This window comes from Panthera onca, chromosome F1, assembly GCF_046562875.1.
Source record: "Panthera onca isolate mPanOnc1 chromosome F1, mPanOnc1 haplotype 2, whole genome shotgun sequence".
NCBI classification, from domain to species: domain Eukaryota; kingdom Metazoa; phylum Chordata; class Mammalia; order Carnivora; family Felidae; genus Panthera; species Panthera onca.
Window position 1 is genome coordinate 38,841,174 of NC_138355.1, and position 19,799 is coordinate 38,860,972.

The 19,799-nt window shown below is 33.8% G+C and overlaps 1 protein-coding gene across 3 annotated transcripts in view; it reads right to left on the bottom strand.

Moving 5' to 3' along the window:
* Window positions 1–1,363: 1,363 nt before the first annotated feature.
* F13B (coagulation factor XIII B chain) overlaps window positions 1,364–19,799 on the bottom strand; it is a 32,883-nt gene continuing 14,447 nt past the window's right edge. Inside the window, exons 8-11 of one of the 3 annotated variants that reach the window (XM_060644012.3) lie at window positions 13,063–13,263; window positions 12,140–12,322; window positions 5,973–6,186; window positions 1,364–2,975 (exon numbers count right to left, since the gene is read on the bottom strand). In XM_060644012.3, coding sequence (XP_060499995.1) covers window positions 2,942–2,975; window positions 5,973–6,186; window positions 12,140–12,322; window positions 13,063–13,263 — 632 coding nt within the window. In that variant the 3' untranslated portion in view covers window positions 1,364–2,941. The remainder of the gene's footprint in view (window positions 2,976–5,972; window positions 6,187–12,139; window positions 12,323–13,062; window positions 13,264–19,799) is intronic. The other 2 variants (XM_060644011.3, XM_060644010.3) reach the window with 2 other exon arrangements.

Here is a 19,799-nt window from a genome sequence, read left to right on the forward strand (position 1 = left end):
GATTCCTCTGATTACACTTAGATGGCTAGCATCCACTTAAGCCAGAAACCAAGGTGCCCTCCTGAACCTTTTCTCTGCTTCACCCCCACCCGCATCTAATCAGTCACCATCATAGTGACTTCACATCTTAAGCATCTCTTGCTCCAGTCTAGCTTGTACTGTCCATGCTGCTGCCTCTGTTGATTTGCAACCCTCCTGGGTGCCTCCCACATATAATCTGAAATTGGCCCCCATACTCAGAGGGTGGGCAGAGTTTGAAAAAAGAGGCAGCCCGCTCCAGATTGGTAGGTGGCAGTTTTAGTAAGCAAAGTGAACTTACATATGAAGTTTGCCTTGGGCATCAGGAAGAGGGCTAGCTCTCTGCACCTGCTCATCAGATCTTGAAGTTTATATAGAGGCCTTAACTAGGTTCAGTCATGTGTGCCATGCAGGTGTTCTTAATACCACAAGACTCTCTCAAGTCTATGCCATTGGAGTAGCCTCAGGGAGCAGGAAAGGCAAATGGAACCCATATTCCAAGGACAGGGGAAGGGATTAGGATCTGGGGCACAGCTCACAGGTCAACTGGTTGCCTTGTCTTTTTGATGACCTTCCCCAACAACCTCCAGTAAATTACTATCATAATTTGCGTGGATGATGGCATTCTTTCCCTAAAAGTGGCTGTCCTTATGCCTACATTTTTCCTCCTTCAGACCATTCTCTCCTTATGGCAGTCAGTGGTGTCTTTTTAGCAATTACTAGAAACATCTCATTTCAATCAGTGACTTCCAAAATCTTTGATTTGGCCTACAAAGACCTTCATCATGGGACTCCAGTTTCTCCAGGTTTACCTTGTTCCCCTCTCTCCTTCACTCCTTCCACTCAATCCATACTGGATATTTACTATCTTCTTGGAAACATCGTATTCTCTGCACATGTTTTCTGCATGATCCTCCCTTACTCAAAATATTTCTTTTCTCCCTTCAAGTCTCAGCTGATGTATCACTTCCTCAAAGAAGCCTTTCTTGAGCATCTGGGACTAGGCTGCATCTCCTTGTGTTCATGGACATGTCTTTCTTGGCACATGTCATCATGTAAGGATTTAGTTAATACCTTCCTTTCCCATCAAAGCACAATGCTCCATATCAGTAGAAACAACGTATCATATTCACTGTTTTATCTACAGGGCTCAGCATGATGCCTAGCATATGGTATGTGCTTGATATTTGACTTTGTGTGTGCCGTTTCCTCTACTTGGGATGTCTTCTCTAGCCTTGCAGACCTTGGGCTTTTCCCAGGAAGCTTTATACACCCACCAAAAAGTTAATTACCACCTCCTCCATGCCATCACTTTATTTTATACATGCTTCCAGTGTTGTACTTTTCACATGTTCATTTATTCAGCATTTGCAGTTGACAAATTGGCAGCTTATGAGCCACATTGCTCACAAAATATTTTTAGATCCCCCTCCACATATCAAAATCAGAGGAGATCTCACCATTAAAAAATCAGAAGATATGGCAATACTGAATACATATTCCCAAGAGAGTTACCCGCCTTGAGCAAATCTTCTATTTTCTAGGATATAACAGGTGCTCAATATTGTTGATTAATGGATTGATTGATGCATTAATTGAAAATGATTAACACTTTGCTGTTGATATTTAATTTCAATCAAATTTCAATTTTATGGGATCCACTGTGGAAAACAACTACAGAATATTAAAATCATGATTATCGACTCAAGGACAGTTCTGAAGTATACATGTTCAACACTGAACAAAGTCTTATTTAATCCACAGAGTTGGGTCCAGTGTGGCTTCACTACAAGAAGGTATCCCTTAGCACACCAGTGGAAAATTGTAACTTGAGGGTTTAAAGAATGTCATCATATTGAGAAGGTCTTGAGTTCGATGAACCGAGTATCTTCTAGATAAGAAAATGTGCTGTTCTCGTAACAACAACCAGTCCTGACAGGGGTAGTGTGATTACATGTGCTTCTGAATGAACTGTAATAACCATTGGAAGTATAACTGTCCTTCAAACAGAAAGGTGACAGTGTGGCCATTTGAACACTTCAAAAGATGCTGGTAATACTACACTCTCAGGCTTTGTTGCTTGCAGGACAGATTTTTGATTTCATAATCTGCATGCTTCCAACAATTACGTAACCTAAAAATATTAATTGCAAGTGTAAAATATAAAAATGGAAAGGTTCTTGTTGGGATGAGCACTGGATATTGTATGTAAGTGATGAATCATGGGAATCTACCCCCAAAACCAAGAGCACACCATATACACTATATGTTAGCCAACTTGACAATAAATTATATTAAAAAAATGGAGAGGGTTATTCTTTTTTAAGCCATGTTCCTTGGGCAACATTTTAAGATGTGGATAGTTCACCACCTCACAATTTGATTATTAATCTTGTAGCTAATATTATAGTTAATTGCTAAAATTCTTTACATTTAGGAAATCTGAAGGGTAGTCTCTTCTGTATTTAAGAAAGTAAATCCTCTTATATGATGTATAGTTTCTTATCTCTAGTGTGTTTGGTTCCTTAATATTGACATAAAGATTGAATTAAAAGTAACAGAAAACCCTAACATTAATGAATATGATAAAGACAAATGTGAATTTTTTCACATATATTGAAGGCAACAGTATAGCACAATGAATGGATAATAGGTATCAAAAACATTTTTGCATGTAGATCAATCTTTTTAATAGATGGAAAATATTCAATAAAGGTTAAGTTACATGTCAAATCATTCAAACGAGAAAGGAAACAACATGTTCTGGCTTATTTATAAATAAAAAAATGTTCAACATAGACAATTTAGATTCAAATCCTCAAGCAAGTAAAAACTTAGAGATTTGTATTTTCTTCTAAAAATCATGTTTTACAAAAGATTTTATGATGTGTTGATATACTATTCTTCTCTCTGCCATGCATTTTTATGTCCTTAAGTGTTCTTGATAAGACAGCATCCTTGATGAGAAAGACAGAAAAGGAGAGAGATTTTTGAAATAAGCACCATTTCTGGTCAAGTATTTATTACATTCTTAGCCCTTCAACATTTCATATAATTAGTCACTGTTTTAACTAACTATTGTTGAAAGCAAGTTGCCCAACTTGGTAAATCATACCAGCAATTAATTCCTTTTTAAACACTCAATGTCATTTGATACAATAATACCATATTTTGAACATTTTTTCTAAGTTATTTACCTCTTTTTCTCTTGGAAATGAGAAATCCAAAACACTTAAATACATATAAAATTTTCCTCCACTGATTTTACCATAGTTAAAAATTATTTTTAAAGTTTTCCACCCATGTGTGTCTTATGAATGTTTTTTTAATAGAGTGTTCAAAGTATCTAAAAAGTTGTCTTAATGTTGTTCATACAGTTCATTGTTTACAATGACTAGGACAGTAACACATACACTTTGCCATAAGTTATTTTTATAATATTCTTAATTGAACATAAAGTATAATTTCCATTTTATACTGCATCATCTAAAAGGTCAAAATCCTGATCCTATAAAATTGTTTGCATTTACATCATTTCATTGTATTATTGTAACATATTTTTCTAAAAGCAGAATTATTTTTCATTCATCAAGAAGTATAAAATATGGTTATTGTTTTTCTTTGTCTGACTTATTTCATTTAGCATAATACTCTCTAGGTCTACTTATGTTGTCACAAATGGCAAGATCTCATCCTTTTTTATGGCTGAGTAATACTCTATTATATATATAATATTCCACATCTTCTTTATCCATTCATTTATCAGTGGACACTTGGACTGCTTTCCTATGTTGACTATTGTAAATAATGGTTCAATAAACAAAGGGTTGCCTATATCTTTTTGAATTAGTGTTTTTGTTTTCTTTTGTTTTCTTTGGGTAAATACCCAGAAGTGGAATTATTGGATCATATTGTATTTTGATTTTTAAATTTTTTCAGGAACCTCCACATTGTTTTCTATAGTTGCTGCATCAATTTACATTTCCACCAACAGGGCCCTAGGGTTCCTTTTTCTCCACATCCTTGACAACACTTGTTATTTCTTGTCTTTTTTGTTTTTAGTCACTCTGACAAGTGGAAGATGATATCTCATAGTTTTGATTTGCATTTTCCCTGATGATGAGTGATGTTGAGTGTCTTTTGTCTTTTCATGTGTCTGTTGGCCATCCGTATGTCTTCTTTGGAAAAATGTCCTCTGTCCATTTTTTAATTGGAATATTTGGGGGATTGTGTGTGTGTGTGTGTGTGTGTGTGTGTGTTGAGTTGTATAAGTTCTTCATATATTTTGGATATTAACCCATTGTCTGATATATCATTTGCAAATATTTTCTCCCTTTCAGTGGGTTGACTTTTTGTTTTGTTGATGGTTTCCTTTGCTATACAGAAGGTTTTCATTTTGATGTAGTCCTGATAGTTTACTTTTGCTTTTATTTTTCTTGCCTCCGGAAACATACCTAGAAAAATGTTGTTAAGGCCAAAGACAAGATTACTACCTATTCTTTCTTTTAGGAGCTTTATGGTTTCAGGTCTCACATGTAGGTCTTTCACTCATTTTGAGTTGTGTGTGTGTGTGTGTGTATCATGTAAGAAAGTGGCCTAGTTTCATTATTTTGCAGGTAGCGGTCCAGTTTTCCTAGCACCATTTATTGAAAGACTTCTTTTCCCCACTGTATATCCTTGCTCCCGTTGTCGTAGATTAATTGACAATGTAAGTATGGCTCTCTATCTTGTTCCATTTATGTATGTCTATTTTTGTGCCAGTACAATACTATTTTGATTACTATAGCTTTGTAGTTTATTTTGAAATCTAGAATTGTGATACCTCTATTTTTGTTCTTCTTTATCAAGATTGCTTTGGCTATTCAGGGTCTTTAAATAAGTCAGACAGAGAAAGACAAATACCTTATAATTTCACTTATATGTGGAATCTAAAAAACAAAAAAAAACACAAAAAGCAAAAACAGATCTATAAATACAGAGAACAAACGGTCACTAGAGAGGAAGGGGATGGAGGGATGGACAAAATGGGAGAAGGGGAGTGAGTGAGAGATACAGACTTCCAGTTTAAGTAAGTTATGGTAATAAAAGGTACAGCATGGGTTATATAGTCAATGGTATTATAATAGCATTTCATGGTAACAGATTGTAGCTATACTTGTGGTGAGCATAGCATAACAATAGAGTTGCTGAATCATTATGTTGTATCCCCGAAACACAGAATTTTACAACTATATGTGTGTCAACTATACTCAAATAAAAACCAGAAAAGAATGAGGAAAAAAACAAACAAAAAGGTATAAAATATATATTTTTAAGTTGTCCTATGAGGAAACACTTTAGTGTTTCCAAGCTCTTGCACAGAAATGTGTTCCTGAAAATAACATAATTTTAATCATTGTTATTAATATGCTCTTCTATCAATAGAAAGATTTGTACAGTTTTGTTTCTCATATTTTTTAAGTTTATTTATTTTGAGAGAGAGAGAGTGGGCATGTGAGTGGGGAAGGGCAGAGAAAGAGAGAGAGAGAAAGAGAGAGAGAATCCCAAGCAGGCTTCATGAATCACCCAGGTGCCCCTTATTTCCCCCATCTTTATTACTCATACTTGGGTCTATACTGAGAGGTGGGAGAAAATGTGATTTTCCATCTCAACATATAGGTTAATTTTTCCACATTTAAATATTGCCCATATAAATTGATTTGCCAAGTTGCCAAGTGTCACAAATATGAAATACAAACAACACTTTGACTTCAGACAACTCAGAAAGTTTGTTGAATTAATTAATATTTCTAGGAGTTTGCCTGGCTTAAAAAAATAAAATTATTTTTTCCTTTATAATGACCATAAAGTAGGAGTGTCATAGAACCTAATATTTCTGAAATTTATAACAAAAAAAATCTCTTGGATAACAACATGAAGAAAATAATTAATTGTAGGCAAAAGTTTCTTCTTACCTTTCTTTTGGAACACATCTTGGATATTTTAACTGCCCTCTGTCACATTGCACTCTGAGTTCAGATCCTATAATAGAGGACTCATCTGTATATGTATCTCTCCTACAAAGAAATTCAATATACTCGCCATGGAAAATATATGGTCTGTTGTCAAAACTCCATTTCAGGAGTAAGTTATTATTTTCCATTTCAACAAAAGATAACGTACAAGGCTCTGAAAAATAAAAAGAAGAAAATAATCTTGACACATCTTGGCACTAACAGGAAGCATTGTGGCTTCCTACTCATGATGACCTTAAAATTCCCAGGCATTTGAGTGGCAACTAAGTTAGTTAGAATTAATATTTGAGTTGGAAAATATGTTCAAAGCTCACAGAAAACAGTCTGCCATTTATCTCTGTGGTCCTGGATTTGGCAAAGAAAAAAGTGTATATCCTGCCAGTCACTTAGCTTTATGTCATTAAGATTTTCAAAGATAGCAAATAAATAAAGGTGTTTTTTAATAAAGAGCATTGAGAGTTACTAACAATTATTCAAGTAAGCATCCTTTTCTTATTTTTTTTTTCCTCAGAAAGCTCAAATAAAATCCCCACGAGACAAAGTATTTGTTTGATTGTTGGATAGATAAGATATTATTGAAATGTAGAAAGAAGCTGGATTCTCAACAATGATTCAAACTCTATCACCTGATGGCATCCAGAGTGGCTGACAGTTTTCTCTCTTTTAAATTTCCAGTTATTAAGGAATATCAATATTGGATTAAGGTGCTTTAAATTCTAAGCATTGAAAATATTATTGTGTCCTTCCACTAATGCATTAAAACAAAACAAAACAAAAACTTAAAAAGGTTATTAGGAGTCCTGATAAATTTCTTTGATTTTTTTTCCTTAATAAAAATATTGATATTTTAAAAATGTCAATTTATTTTAGAAAATGAAGTTATTTGTGTCCTTATTTGCCTCTTGAATGACCTAGCACTAAACAGTAGATTCTGAGATAGGTTAAAGGTCCAGAATTGTTAATAGAGCATATGAATCATATAATACATTAACAAACTTCTTTATTCAAGATTTCAATATTTGTTGAATCCCTATGTATCTGCTGTTATGCTAGAAGTTCTATAGATAGAATAAAAATGAATAAAGATAATCAGAAAGACTCTAAGAGAGTCTTTGTAGTCACTGAAAAATAGCTTTGAAAATCAGGTCAAATGGCACTATAATTTAAAATGTTGTTCTACAAAATATGAAATTTTAATTAAAACAAGTTAAAAATTAATTCATGGACCTTCTGTTCTCAGCTATGACAGAATAGCCTATATCAGACAAGCACTTATACTAAAACATGGAAAATCTGAAAAGACATAAAGCAAGAATTTCAAGGAATTAGAGAATTCCCAAGCCAGTCAGTTTAGCACTCATGGTGCTAAGATTCTGGTAAAAGCTCATTCAGAAGAATCCAACATTCTAGGGGCATTTTCCTCTTGGAGATTTAGTGATTCTCAGCATGAGCTGAGAGACTGTGTCGAAAATGATCAACAACAAACATAGGGCTAGCAGATCTTTTGGGAATCTAGTGTTGTTAAGGATAGAAAAAATGGAAGTTTAGGTCAGCCATGACAGCCAGGACTTAAAGGGTCAAGACCCAGAGTAATGGGAGGTGCAGAGAATGAACGTGATACTTGGCATGGGTTTTTCCCTTGAAGCATTTGCCTATTCTTGACTTGTGTGAAATGAGAGCATAAAGGGCCAAGCAGAAAGTGTATGGAAAGCTATATTAAACTGTTGGTAGTCTTCCAGTAATATGATAGCCAGTCAAGAGGAGGAACCTTAGTATGAACACCAAAATTCTTAGCGAAGAACCTTGCAGGGTTACATTCTATGAGTAGAGGCAAACAAAGGATTGAAAATAAGCCTGGAAAAAACTTCACTTCTAATTAGATTGAGACCAATTTCCCCTACACTATTATCCAGAAGATGAGATGAGTATTCTCTGGAACAAGATGGCACTGTTGCTTCAAGCTACTAGAAACTTCCATGAATAATATTTGATATTCAATCAACTGTTAATAAAAATAGCAAGAAATTAGGCTAGAAATAGAAATAGGCCTACAGATGATCCAGATAATGGAATTTTCAGACAAGAACTTGAAATAAGTGGGATTAACATGGTGAAGAAATGGAAGTTACGGTAAAGACTTTCATCAGAGAACTCAAATCTACCCGCACACAAAAGCATAAAGTGGACATTTTAGAAATGCAAAGATATTGAGAGCTTAGTAGATGAATTTAAAGCAGACTGGACATATCTAAAGAAAGGGTTAATGAATTGGAAGATATATCAGTAGAAAATAGCCAAATGGAAACAAAAAAAAAGATAAAAGATACCTCCAAAACCTATGAAAAATATCAAGCCACAGATTCAAGAAGTGCTACCAACTTGAAGAATGAAATGCTCAAAGAAACCCACATCAGGCCCAGCATAAATAACCCACTGAAGATAAAGGGGAAAAGAATGTCAGGACCAGCAGAGGACAAAAAGAAACTTAGTTTCAAAGAAGTACAATTATGAATAACATTAACAAACAAAAACTACAAAAGGCAAAAAAGGATAAAAAGACATCTTTTACAGCACTAAAAGAAAAATGAGGACCAAACTAGACTTCTACCTTTGGCAAAAATAACTCTTCAAAAGGGAAGGAAAATAAAGAAATTTGCAGACAAACAAAAACTGAGAAAATAATAAAAAAATAATATTTTTCAGGCGTATGGAAAATGATCCCAATCAGAAACAGAGAGAAGCAGGAGAAGATGAGAAACAAATCACTGAAAAAACACAAATTTTAAAGAGTATTTTTGAACAACATAATATTCACAGTATCATTGAGACTTAAACTGTAAGGAGAATGAAATGGGTGATGGTAGTACAAACAGTGGGAAGGGTAAATCAAGTCAAGGTGTTCTGGGTCCTGGAGAAGTGGTAAAAGTACTAATTTGTATGCAATTGTAATAAGTCCAGGTTGAATTATGTAATATCTATGATAACACTTAAAGGAAGCCAAGAGGAAATTATAACCAACAAGCTAGTAGAGAGTAAAATGATATGAAAAGAATTGATTTACCCAAAAGAAAGCAAAAAAAAAAAAAAAAAAAAAAGAAAAAAGAAAAAAAAAGAGAGAGAAAAGAATACAGAACACATAGGATATATATCTAGTACAGTAAGATGGTAGCTATAAACCCCAATATATCAGTACTTATATTAATATATAAATAGACTAAATACTATAAAGAGAAAGATTGTCAGACTGAAAAAGTATGCCTTTAAAATTAACTATATATTGCTTATAAGACATACATATTGAAAGTAAGAAACCAAAAAATTGAAAGTTGAAGGATGATAAAAATGTATGCCTTGTAAATACTTGTCAAAAGTGTGCTAGGACAGCTTAAGTAGACTTCAGGCAAAACCAGAAAAAACAAAGCACGGCATAGACAAAGGAAGACTCTCTTAAAGTTTGGCGGGGCCAATACACCAAGGTTTAATATGCTTCAATTTGTGTGTACCTAGAAGAACAGCGTGAAAACACAAAAGCAAAAATTGACAGAACTAAAATAAGAAATGTTTTTAAATGCACAGCGGGAGAGACTTTAACATACTTCCTTTGACAACTGATAGAAAAACAAACAAACACAAATCAGCACAGATATGAATGAACTTAACATGGAAAACAAAATTCAACTGACATGTGCAGCAGCAGTGAATCCAACACTGACGATTATTTATTCATTTATTTCAAAAGAACATGTACCTACCACAAATACAGTAATAAAGTAAGTATCAAATGAAACTCAAAGGATTGATATAATTCAAAGTACGTCTCACTGGTGTTCTATGTAAGTGATGCATGACTAAATTGTACTCCTGAAACTAATATTACACTATATGTTAACTAACTAAAATTTAAATAAATACCTGAAATATAAAAAAAAAAACCAAAAAAACCTTTAAAAACTAAAAAAAAAAAAAACCCAAGTCTTATAAAAAAAAAATGTCTCAAGGGATTTACATTAGAAATCAGTAACAAAAGAAAATCCTCCAATGTTCAAAACCTAAAAACCTCAGAGTGCATACAAGATATCAAAATGGGTATGGATCAAAATGAATCAAAAATATATATATAGAGAGAGAGAGAGAGAGGAGAGAGAGAGAGGGAGACGGAGAGCGCTAGCTGGGGAGGGGCAGATAGAGAGGGAGAGAGAGAATCCCAAGTAGGTTTTTTATTGTCAGCGCGGATCTTGAGCAGGGCTCAATCTCATGACCGTGAGGTCATGACCACAAGATCATGACCTGAGCCATCCAGGAACCCCATGATATCATATATTTTTAAACTGAATGACTGAATGATAATAAAATTCCAAAATGTAAAAACGTGTGAGATAAAGTTAAAGTTGTGCTCAGTAGGAAATTTATATCCTTAAATTCATATATTAGAAAGAAAACAAAGGCTGAAAATCAGTAATTTAAGTATCTATCTAAAAAGCTAAAAGAAGATCTATAGGGGCACCTGGGTAGTTTAGACGGTTAAGCCTCTGACTTAGGCTCAGGCCATGATCTAACCGTTCGAGGGTTCGAGCCCTGCGTCGGGCTCTGTGCTGATTCTTTGGATTCTGTCTCCCTTTCTCTGCCCCTCCCCTGCTTACATTCTGTCTCTCTCTGTCTCTCAAAAATAAATAAATGTTAACACAATAAAAAAATAAAAAATAAAAATAAGATCTATAAAATAGACTCAAGAAATTAGAAGAGAGGAAATAAGGATAAGAACATAAATTAATAAAATCATAAGCAACATTTGATGATACAAATATTAGTTGAGAGGCCTAGTAAAAGTTGTAGACCCTTAGTAAGACATGCCAACAAAGAAAGAGATACATATTAATAGCAGTAAAGGCAAAAGACTCACCACTAAAGGCATTAAAAAGAATGTAAAAAGATGTTGTGAACATTATGTCAACAAATTTGACAATTTAGATAGACAAATTCCTAGAAACCGCCCTACCAAAACTGACAGCTGTCATTATCTGTCCTCAAAGAAAACTTGATGCCCAAATGGCATGTTTGATGGATTCTTACAATTACTAAGGAAGAAATAGTACCAATCTTACACAAATTCCAGAGAATTCAAAAAGAAGGGACATACCAATTCACCATATGAAATAAGTAGAAAGTTCATACCAAACCCAAAAGGAAAATACCAGACTGATCTCTCTCATGAAAATAGATGCAAAACTTCTAAGTAAAATATAAGCAAATAAAACCCAACAACATGTAAAAAATCATGATTCATCACAACCAAGTGTGATTTATTAGAGGAATATAATCCCGCTTTTAACAATCAAAAAGAAGCAATTATAATTCTAGGGGGAAAAGTACTCATATAGTCATTTCAATAGGTATTGTTAAACACTCCCTGAAGATTAAAAGAAATTAGAAAAATAGAAATTAGAGCTTTCTATATTTTTAATTCGATTTTTAAAGACTTTATAACACTGTAAATAAAGATGAATTATTGAAAGTTTTGCTTATGAGTTTGGGAAACAAGATATCCACTACTTCTTCTACTCAGCATTGTACTCAAGTTCAAGCTGGTGAAATAAAATAGCAAATAAGTCAAATATGGACACAAAAAAATTTTCTTTTTATTTAAAGATATGCTTTTTTTTTGACTTCTGAGAATCTTGGTAGATATTGTTACTTCTACTCAGATACTTCACTAATAAGGCATTAACTTGCTTCAACTTTCTATCTTTGTTTCCCCATTGCACTCATGTTTCCTATTATAGTACCAATCACACTGAATGATAATTGTTAACACGTTTACCCACACCACTATGACTTAGTCATAGTCATAGCCCCTTAGTCACTGTATAGCCCCATACAACACCAGTATCTGGTGTATATTTGTATTTAATAATACTTGTTAGAACCAGCTGGACAATAGTTATTTATGATCTAAAGGAAAGAGGAGGAACTAATGATTGAATAGGTACACTGAAGCACAAATATAGCAAATTAAGCATTATAATAGTGTTATATCAACAAAAGAGAATAGAAAGTGAAAAAATATGGTTTTTATTTTATTAAATAGTGGGATATTTAGTAGTACATACCTAAACATGATGGTGGTGTAGTCCACACTCCATCTAAGCAATAGGACTCCCTAGACCCTTGAAGGAAATGGTGATCAAAACATCTGTATTCTACTGAAGAACCATTTTCGTAGATGCCTAATGTTGAACTAATCATGACTCCATTTTTAATAAGTGGAGGATATGCACACATTCCTTTAGATTCTGCAAAAATAATTTTAGAAGGATATAATGAATTTCCATATAGTAAGCATCCAATACTTTAATAATTGCTATGGAAATAAAATGGCACATTTCATGTAAAAGCATTTTTAAAATAGCTGTCAAATTTCAAATATTGAGAGCATTCTGTAATAACTTAATATCATAAAATTGATTATTGCAAGAATTAGAGTCTTATTATAAAATTGAAATACACATTTAAAACTGGCAAAGAATTAACAATCATGATTTTATTTTTCCCTTTTTATGTAGCCAAAAGTGAAAATGTATGAAACCCCATTGAAGCCAGGCTTTCTGTATGTATCTTCTTACATTTTTTTTCTTATTAAAAGTAATAGTTGCATGTCCAAGGAGCACAAAGAATCTCCCAGTCTGTATCAAGATCTTTTCTGAGACAATACAAACCCAGCAAACCCCAAGAAGGGCAATGTTTTCCAGAGTTGTTGATTGCTCACATTAGGGTGATCAGTCCCCTGATAGTCTGGGGATATTTATAAGACCTATTAATTTCTCCCTTTATAAAATTGACTTATTGGAATTAAAAGATGTCAGCATAGTCATCTTTTTTAAGTATTTGTGCTTACTGGAAATTAATCAGATCATTACCAATGTTGTATATTAGAAGATGATGATAGTGAGTTGTGTAGGGTCTTTCTTATACTTTGAACCCAAGTAGTGATATTAATCACCTGAGAAATTGTCAGAAAACACTGTTATTTTACCTTTTATAATACATAAAGGATATCTCACTTCTCCTCTATTGCACTGTACAGATAATTCAGACAATGGGGTTGATGGAGATAAGTCATATCCTTGTTTACATACAAAATCTATTAAATCTCCATGTAAGACCTTTCCTTCATACTTCCACTTCATCTCTATGTTATTTCTTTTCATGTAATCCACATTAATAGTACATGGCTCTGTAAGAAAAAATGTTCTTTTCAATTATTTACTCATTTGACAAGTATGAAGCTTAATATATTTTTAAAATAAAAATCTGACAGGTATCAGAAGCAATGTTTTATATTTAACATTTACATTATTAAAGCCCCTCAAACATATACATAATAAAATATACATTATATTGCTATCAAATGAATTTATACATTTCTTATTATTATCATTATATTATAAATTTAAACCACTTAATTTGAACGTTAAAAATATTGTTTAAGCTACAAAAGATGCACTTAAGACTTAAAGGTACATAGAGACTAAAAGTGAAATGATACAAAAAGAAATACGATGCAAATAGAAGTAAAAAAAAAAAAAAAGCCAGGGTAGCAATACTTACATTGGACAAAAGAGACTTTATTTATTTTTTAATTTTTTTTAATGTTTATTTATTTTTGAGACAGAGGGAGACAGAGCATGAGTGGGGGAGGGGCAGAGAGAGAGGGAGACACAGAATCTGAAGCAGGCTCCAGGCTCTGAGCTGTCAGCACAGAGCCTGATGCTGGGCTCGAACACACAAACTGTGAGATCATGACCTGAGCCGAAGTTGGATGTTCAACCAACTGAGCCACCCAGGCGCCCCAGACAAAAGAGACTTTAAAACAGACTATAACAAGGGACCAAGAAGCATTACATAATGATAAGGAAATTATTCCAATGAGAACATATAACACTTATAAATATCTATGCACCCCAAAATTGGAGTTCTAAATGCATAGAGCAAATATTAACAGACATAAAGGAAAAAATTGACAATAATACATTAGTAGTAGGGGACGTTAACATCCCACTACATTAATGGATAGATCATCCAGGTGTAATATCAATAAGAAAACAGTGTCTTTGAATGAACTTTTAGACCAGAGGGTCATAACACATATCCCTAACACATTTCATCCAGAAACAACACAATACACATTCTTTTCAAGTGCACATGGAACGTTCCCAGGATAGATCACATGTTAAGCCACAAAACAGTATCAATAAATTAAAAAACATTAAAATTATATCACACATCTTTTCTTACAACAACAGTAAGAAACTAGATGTCAATAACAAAGAAAACAATGGGGAAAAAAACCCACAAACAGGAGGCTAAACAACATGCTACTACACATCCAATGGATCAATGAAGAAATTAAAGAAGAAAATTTTTTTAAACATGGATATAAGTGAAAACAAAAACACAGTGATCCAAAATATTTGGGATGCAGCAAAGCAGTTCTAAGAGGGAAATTTATAGCAATAGAGGTTTACCTCAAGAAACAAAAAAATCGAATAAACAGTATAACCTTACATCCAAAGGAACCAAAAAGAGCCCAAGGTTAGTAGAAAGAAGGAAATAATAAAGACAGCAGAAATAAATAATATAGAGACTAAAAAAAAAATAGAAAAGATCAGTGAAACTAGAGGCTGTTTCTTTGAAAAGATAAACCAAATTGATTAGTCTTTAGCCAGACTCTCAAGAAAAAAAGAGACAACAAAAATAAATAAAATTAGAAACAAAAGAGAAGTAAAAACTTACACCACAGAAATACAAATGATTATAAAAGAATACTACAAAAAATTATATGCCAGAAAATTGGACAATCTAGAAGAAATATATAAATTTCTAGAAACATAATCTAAAACCGAATCTGGAAGAAATAGAAAATCTGAGCAGACCAATTAATAGTAACAAAATTGAATTGGTAATTTTAAAAATCCCCAAAAAACAAAAGTCCAGGACCAGATGGCTTCACAGGTGAATTCTACTGAACATTTAAAGAAGAGTTAAAACTTATTTTCCTCAACTATTCCAAAACATAAGAGAAGAAGGAAAGCTTCCAAATACATTCAATTAGGCCAGCATCACCATGATACCTGAACCAGACAGACGCTACAAAAAAAAGAGAACTACAGGCTAATATCCCTGATGAACATGGATGAAAAAATCCTCAACAAATTATTAACAAACTGCATTCAACAATACATTAAAAGAATCATTCACCATGATCAAGCAGAATTTATTCTGGAGATGCAAGGATGGTTCAATATTCATAAATCAATCAATATGGTCCACCACATCAAGAAATCAAAGAATAAAAACCATATCGTCATCTCTTTTTTTTTTTTTTTTTGAATTTTATTTTTTATTTTTATTTATTTATTTATTTATTTTATTTTATTTTTTAATATATGAAATTTACTGTCAAATTGGTTTCCATACAACACCCAGTGCTCATCCCAAAAGGTGCCCTCCTCAATACCCATCACCCACCCTGCCCTCCCTCCCACCCTGCCCTCCCTCCCACCCCCCATCAACCCTCAGTTTGTTCTCAGTTTTTAACAGTCGTCATCTCAATAGATGAAGAAAAAGCATATGACAAATGTCAACCCACAGTTAACATCATACTCAATGGTGAAAAACAGAGTTTTTCCTCTCAGACCAAGAACAAGAAGACAACGATGCCCACTCTTGCCACTTTTATTCAACATACCACTTGAACACTCTGGCCACAGCAATTGGATAAAGAAAGGAAATAAAAGGCATCCAAATGGATAAGGAAAAATTTAAACTGTAACTATTTGCAGATGACATAATCCTATACACAAAAAACCCTAAAGACCCCACCAAAAAACTATTTAAAATAAAAAAATGAATTCAGTAAAATTGTAGAATACAAAATTAATACACAGAATTCAAACGCATTTGTACACACTAATAACAAAGCAGCAAAAAGAGAAAATAAGAAAGTAATTTTAATTTTATTTATAAATATGTCCAAAAGAACAAAATACCTAGGAATATACTTAACCAAGGAGATTAAACCTTTACTCTGAAAACTATAAAACTCTAACGAAAGAAATTGAAGATTACACAAAGAAATGGAAAGACATTCCATGCTCATGGGTTGGAAGAATTAATATTGTTAAAATGTCCATACCAACCAAAGCAATTTATAGATTCAATGCAATTACTATCAAAATACCAATAGCACTTTCCAGAGAACCAGAACAAATAATCCTTAAATTTGTATGGAACCACAAAAGCAAAAGCAATCTTGAGAAAGAAGAACCAAATTGGTGGGATCACAATCTTAGATTTCAAGATATACTACAAAGCTGAAGTAATCAAAACAGCATGGCATGGGACAAAAATAGACACATAGGTCTGTGGAACAGAATAGAGAGTGCAGAAATGCTCATATGGTCAATTAATCTATGGCAAAGGAGGCAAGAATATTACAATGGGAAAAAGCCTTTTCAATAAGTGGTGCTGGGAAAACTGGACAGCTACATGCAAAAGAATGAAACTGGACCACTTTCTTATGCCACATACAAAAATTAACTCAAAATGGATGAAAGATCTAAATGTGAGACCTGAAACCTTAAAGCTCCTAAAAGAAAAGATAGGCAGTAATCTTCTTGACTCTGGCCTTAGTAACATTTTTCTAAATATGTCTCCTGAGGCAAGGGATACAGAAGCGAAAATAAACTATGGGGATTACATCAAAATAAAAAGCTTTTGTGCAGCAACGGAAACCATAAACAACACAAAAAGGCAACTCACTAAATTGGGGAAGATATTTGCAAAGGATATATATGATAATGGGTTAATATCCAAAATATATGAATAAGTTATACAACTCAACACACACACACACACACACACACACACACACACAAAACAAATAATCCAATTAAAAAATGGGTAGAGAACTTGAATAGATATTTTTCCAAAGAAGACATATAAATTGTCAACAGACACATAAAAAGATGCTCAACATCACTCATCATCAGGGAAATGCAAATCAAAACCACAATGAGATAGGGGACCCTGGGTGGCTCAGTCGGTTAAGCATCTGACTTTGGCTCAGGTCACAATCTCATGGTTTGTGAGTTTGAGCCCCAAATGGGGCTCTGTGATGACAGCTCAGAGCCTGGAGCCTGCTTTGGATTCTGTGTCTCCCTCTCTCTCTGCCCCTCCCCCACTTGTGCTCTGTCTCTCTCTATCAAAAATAAATAAATGTTAAAAAATATTTTTTTAAATAAAAAAACGCACAATGAGATATCACCTCACACTTGTCAGAATGGCTAGAATCAAAAAGAGAGGTAACAAATATTGGTGAGGATGTAGAAGGGGAAAAAAAATCACCTCGTGCCCTCTTGATCGAATGTATATTTGTATAGCCACTGTGGTGTACATTGTGGAGGTTCCTCAAAAAATTAAAAATAAAAATACTACATGATCCCATAATTCCACTTCTGCATATTTACCCAAAGAAAATGAAAACACAAACTCAAAAAGATATATGTATCCCTATGTTTATTGCTGCATTATATACAATAGATAAGATATGGAAGCAACACAAGTGTCCATATAATGGAATATTACTCAGCCATGAAAAGGATGAAATCATGGGGCACCTGAGTGGCTCAGTGGGTTGAGTGTCCAACTTCAGCTCAGGTCATGGTCTCTTGAGCCCCATGTCAGGCTCTGTGCTAAAAGCTCAGAGCCTGGAGTCTGCTTCAGATTCTGTGTCTTCCCCTTTTTCTGCCCCTCCCATGCTCATGCTCTGTGTCTCTCAATAATAAATAAATGTTTAATTTTTTTTTTAAATAAAAGGATGAAATCATGCCATTTGCAACAATATGGATGGACCTACAGGGTATTAAGCTAAGTGAAATAAGTCAGAAAAAGACAAATACCATATGATTTACTTATATATGGAATCTAAAACGTAAAGCAAATGCATAAACAAACAAAAAGCAGCAACAGAGCCATATATACAGAAAACAAATTGATGGCTACCAGAAAGGAGTGGGGTATGGGGACTGGCAAAATGTGTGACCCTTCACACATTGTGGGAGATACAGTCTTCCGTTATGGAATTAATAAATCATGAAGATAAAAAGTACAACAGAGGGAATGTAGTCAATGGTATTGTAATAGTGTTGTAAGGTGACTGATATTGGCTACATTGGTGGTGAGTGTAACATAACTTATAGACTTGTGGAATCACCATGTTGTATCCCTCAATGTAAAATTTTGTGCCAACTATACTTCAGTAAAAAGAAAAAAACATATATATATATATAATAATAGGTTAAGCATGATTTCCTCCCTCTAAATAAAAATCATGACATAGCAAACATATTTACTGTATAATATTTGTGGGACACCTACCACTTGAGATATATCAAAGAACAAAACAAAGATCTCTACCCTCATGGACCTTACCTTCTAAATGGGAGAAACACAAATGAACTAGCAGTAATTAAATACATGGGTTTTATAATTTGTGGCCATCTTAAAACCACATATAATAAATTAGATGGGGAATAAGTAGTGGAGGGAGAGGAGGGGCTATCAGAGCGATGGGGTAAGGGAAGTAATTTTTAAGTCAAATGGTTGTGATAAGCCTAAGAAGTAGTATCGACACAGACTTGAAGAAGGTCAAGGAGTGAACCATGGCTTTTTCTGAGGGAAGGGCATTCCAGGAAGAGGAAATAGCCCTGAGGTAAGAGCATACTTGTCTTGTGTGAGGAAGAGCAAGGAAACCAGAGTGGCTGGAGTAGAATGAGACAGGGAAGATCGGCGGGAGGTTGAAGAGGTTCATAATGACTGGAACAATAATTCACAGATGGAAGATTCTGCTCCTTACACCATTTTCCCCATTTGTAGTGAGAGTACTTGCAGTTTCTGAGGACAAATAAGATGTACAGAACTCTGCCCTCTTGCCCTGATGACAATAAATGGTCTTCATTTCGTATCTGCTTTGATTTATGAGCACCAAGTCTGTGTGTCTCGAGACAATTGTTCCAGACGGAATGACAGATTTCCCTAAACCTTGTTATTCCTTATGAGGTTGTTTCATTACTAGCTTTTCCATTGCTATTTCCATTTAGTCTCCATCCTCAGAGATGACTGTACTTCCATTCAATGCATTATCAATCATATCATCAAAGCCTTAATATCAAAAACTTTTATAAAAATAGGAAAGCAATAGAAAAGCTACAGGTAGGGGTGCCTGGGTGGCTCAGTCGGTTAAGTGTACAGCTTCGGCTCAGGTCATGTTCTTGCGGTTCGTGAGTTCGAGCCCCGCATCAGGCTCTGTGCTGACAGCTCGGAGCCTGGAGCCTGCTTTGGATTCTGTGTCTCCCCCTCCCCACCACCCCACTCGTGCTCTGTCTCTCTCTCTCTCAAAAATAAATAAAAAACACTTAAAACATTTAAAAAATTATAAAAAAGAAAAGCCATAGGTAGACATATCTGAATTTGCATGAGAACAGTAGCTTAAGAATGATTTGGAACAGAGAAACCACAAAGGGGATATGGAAAGAGCTTAAGATTTAAAATTTAAACTTATATATATGAAAACAGTATAAAGAAAAGGAAAATAAAAATGGTTGCAATATACATTGTTATATCTTGCATCATTGTCAAGTGAATAATATAATTTATACTAATAAAACTTTTATTACAAGTATAAAAAAATCAAGGTCATTGGAAAAAAAA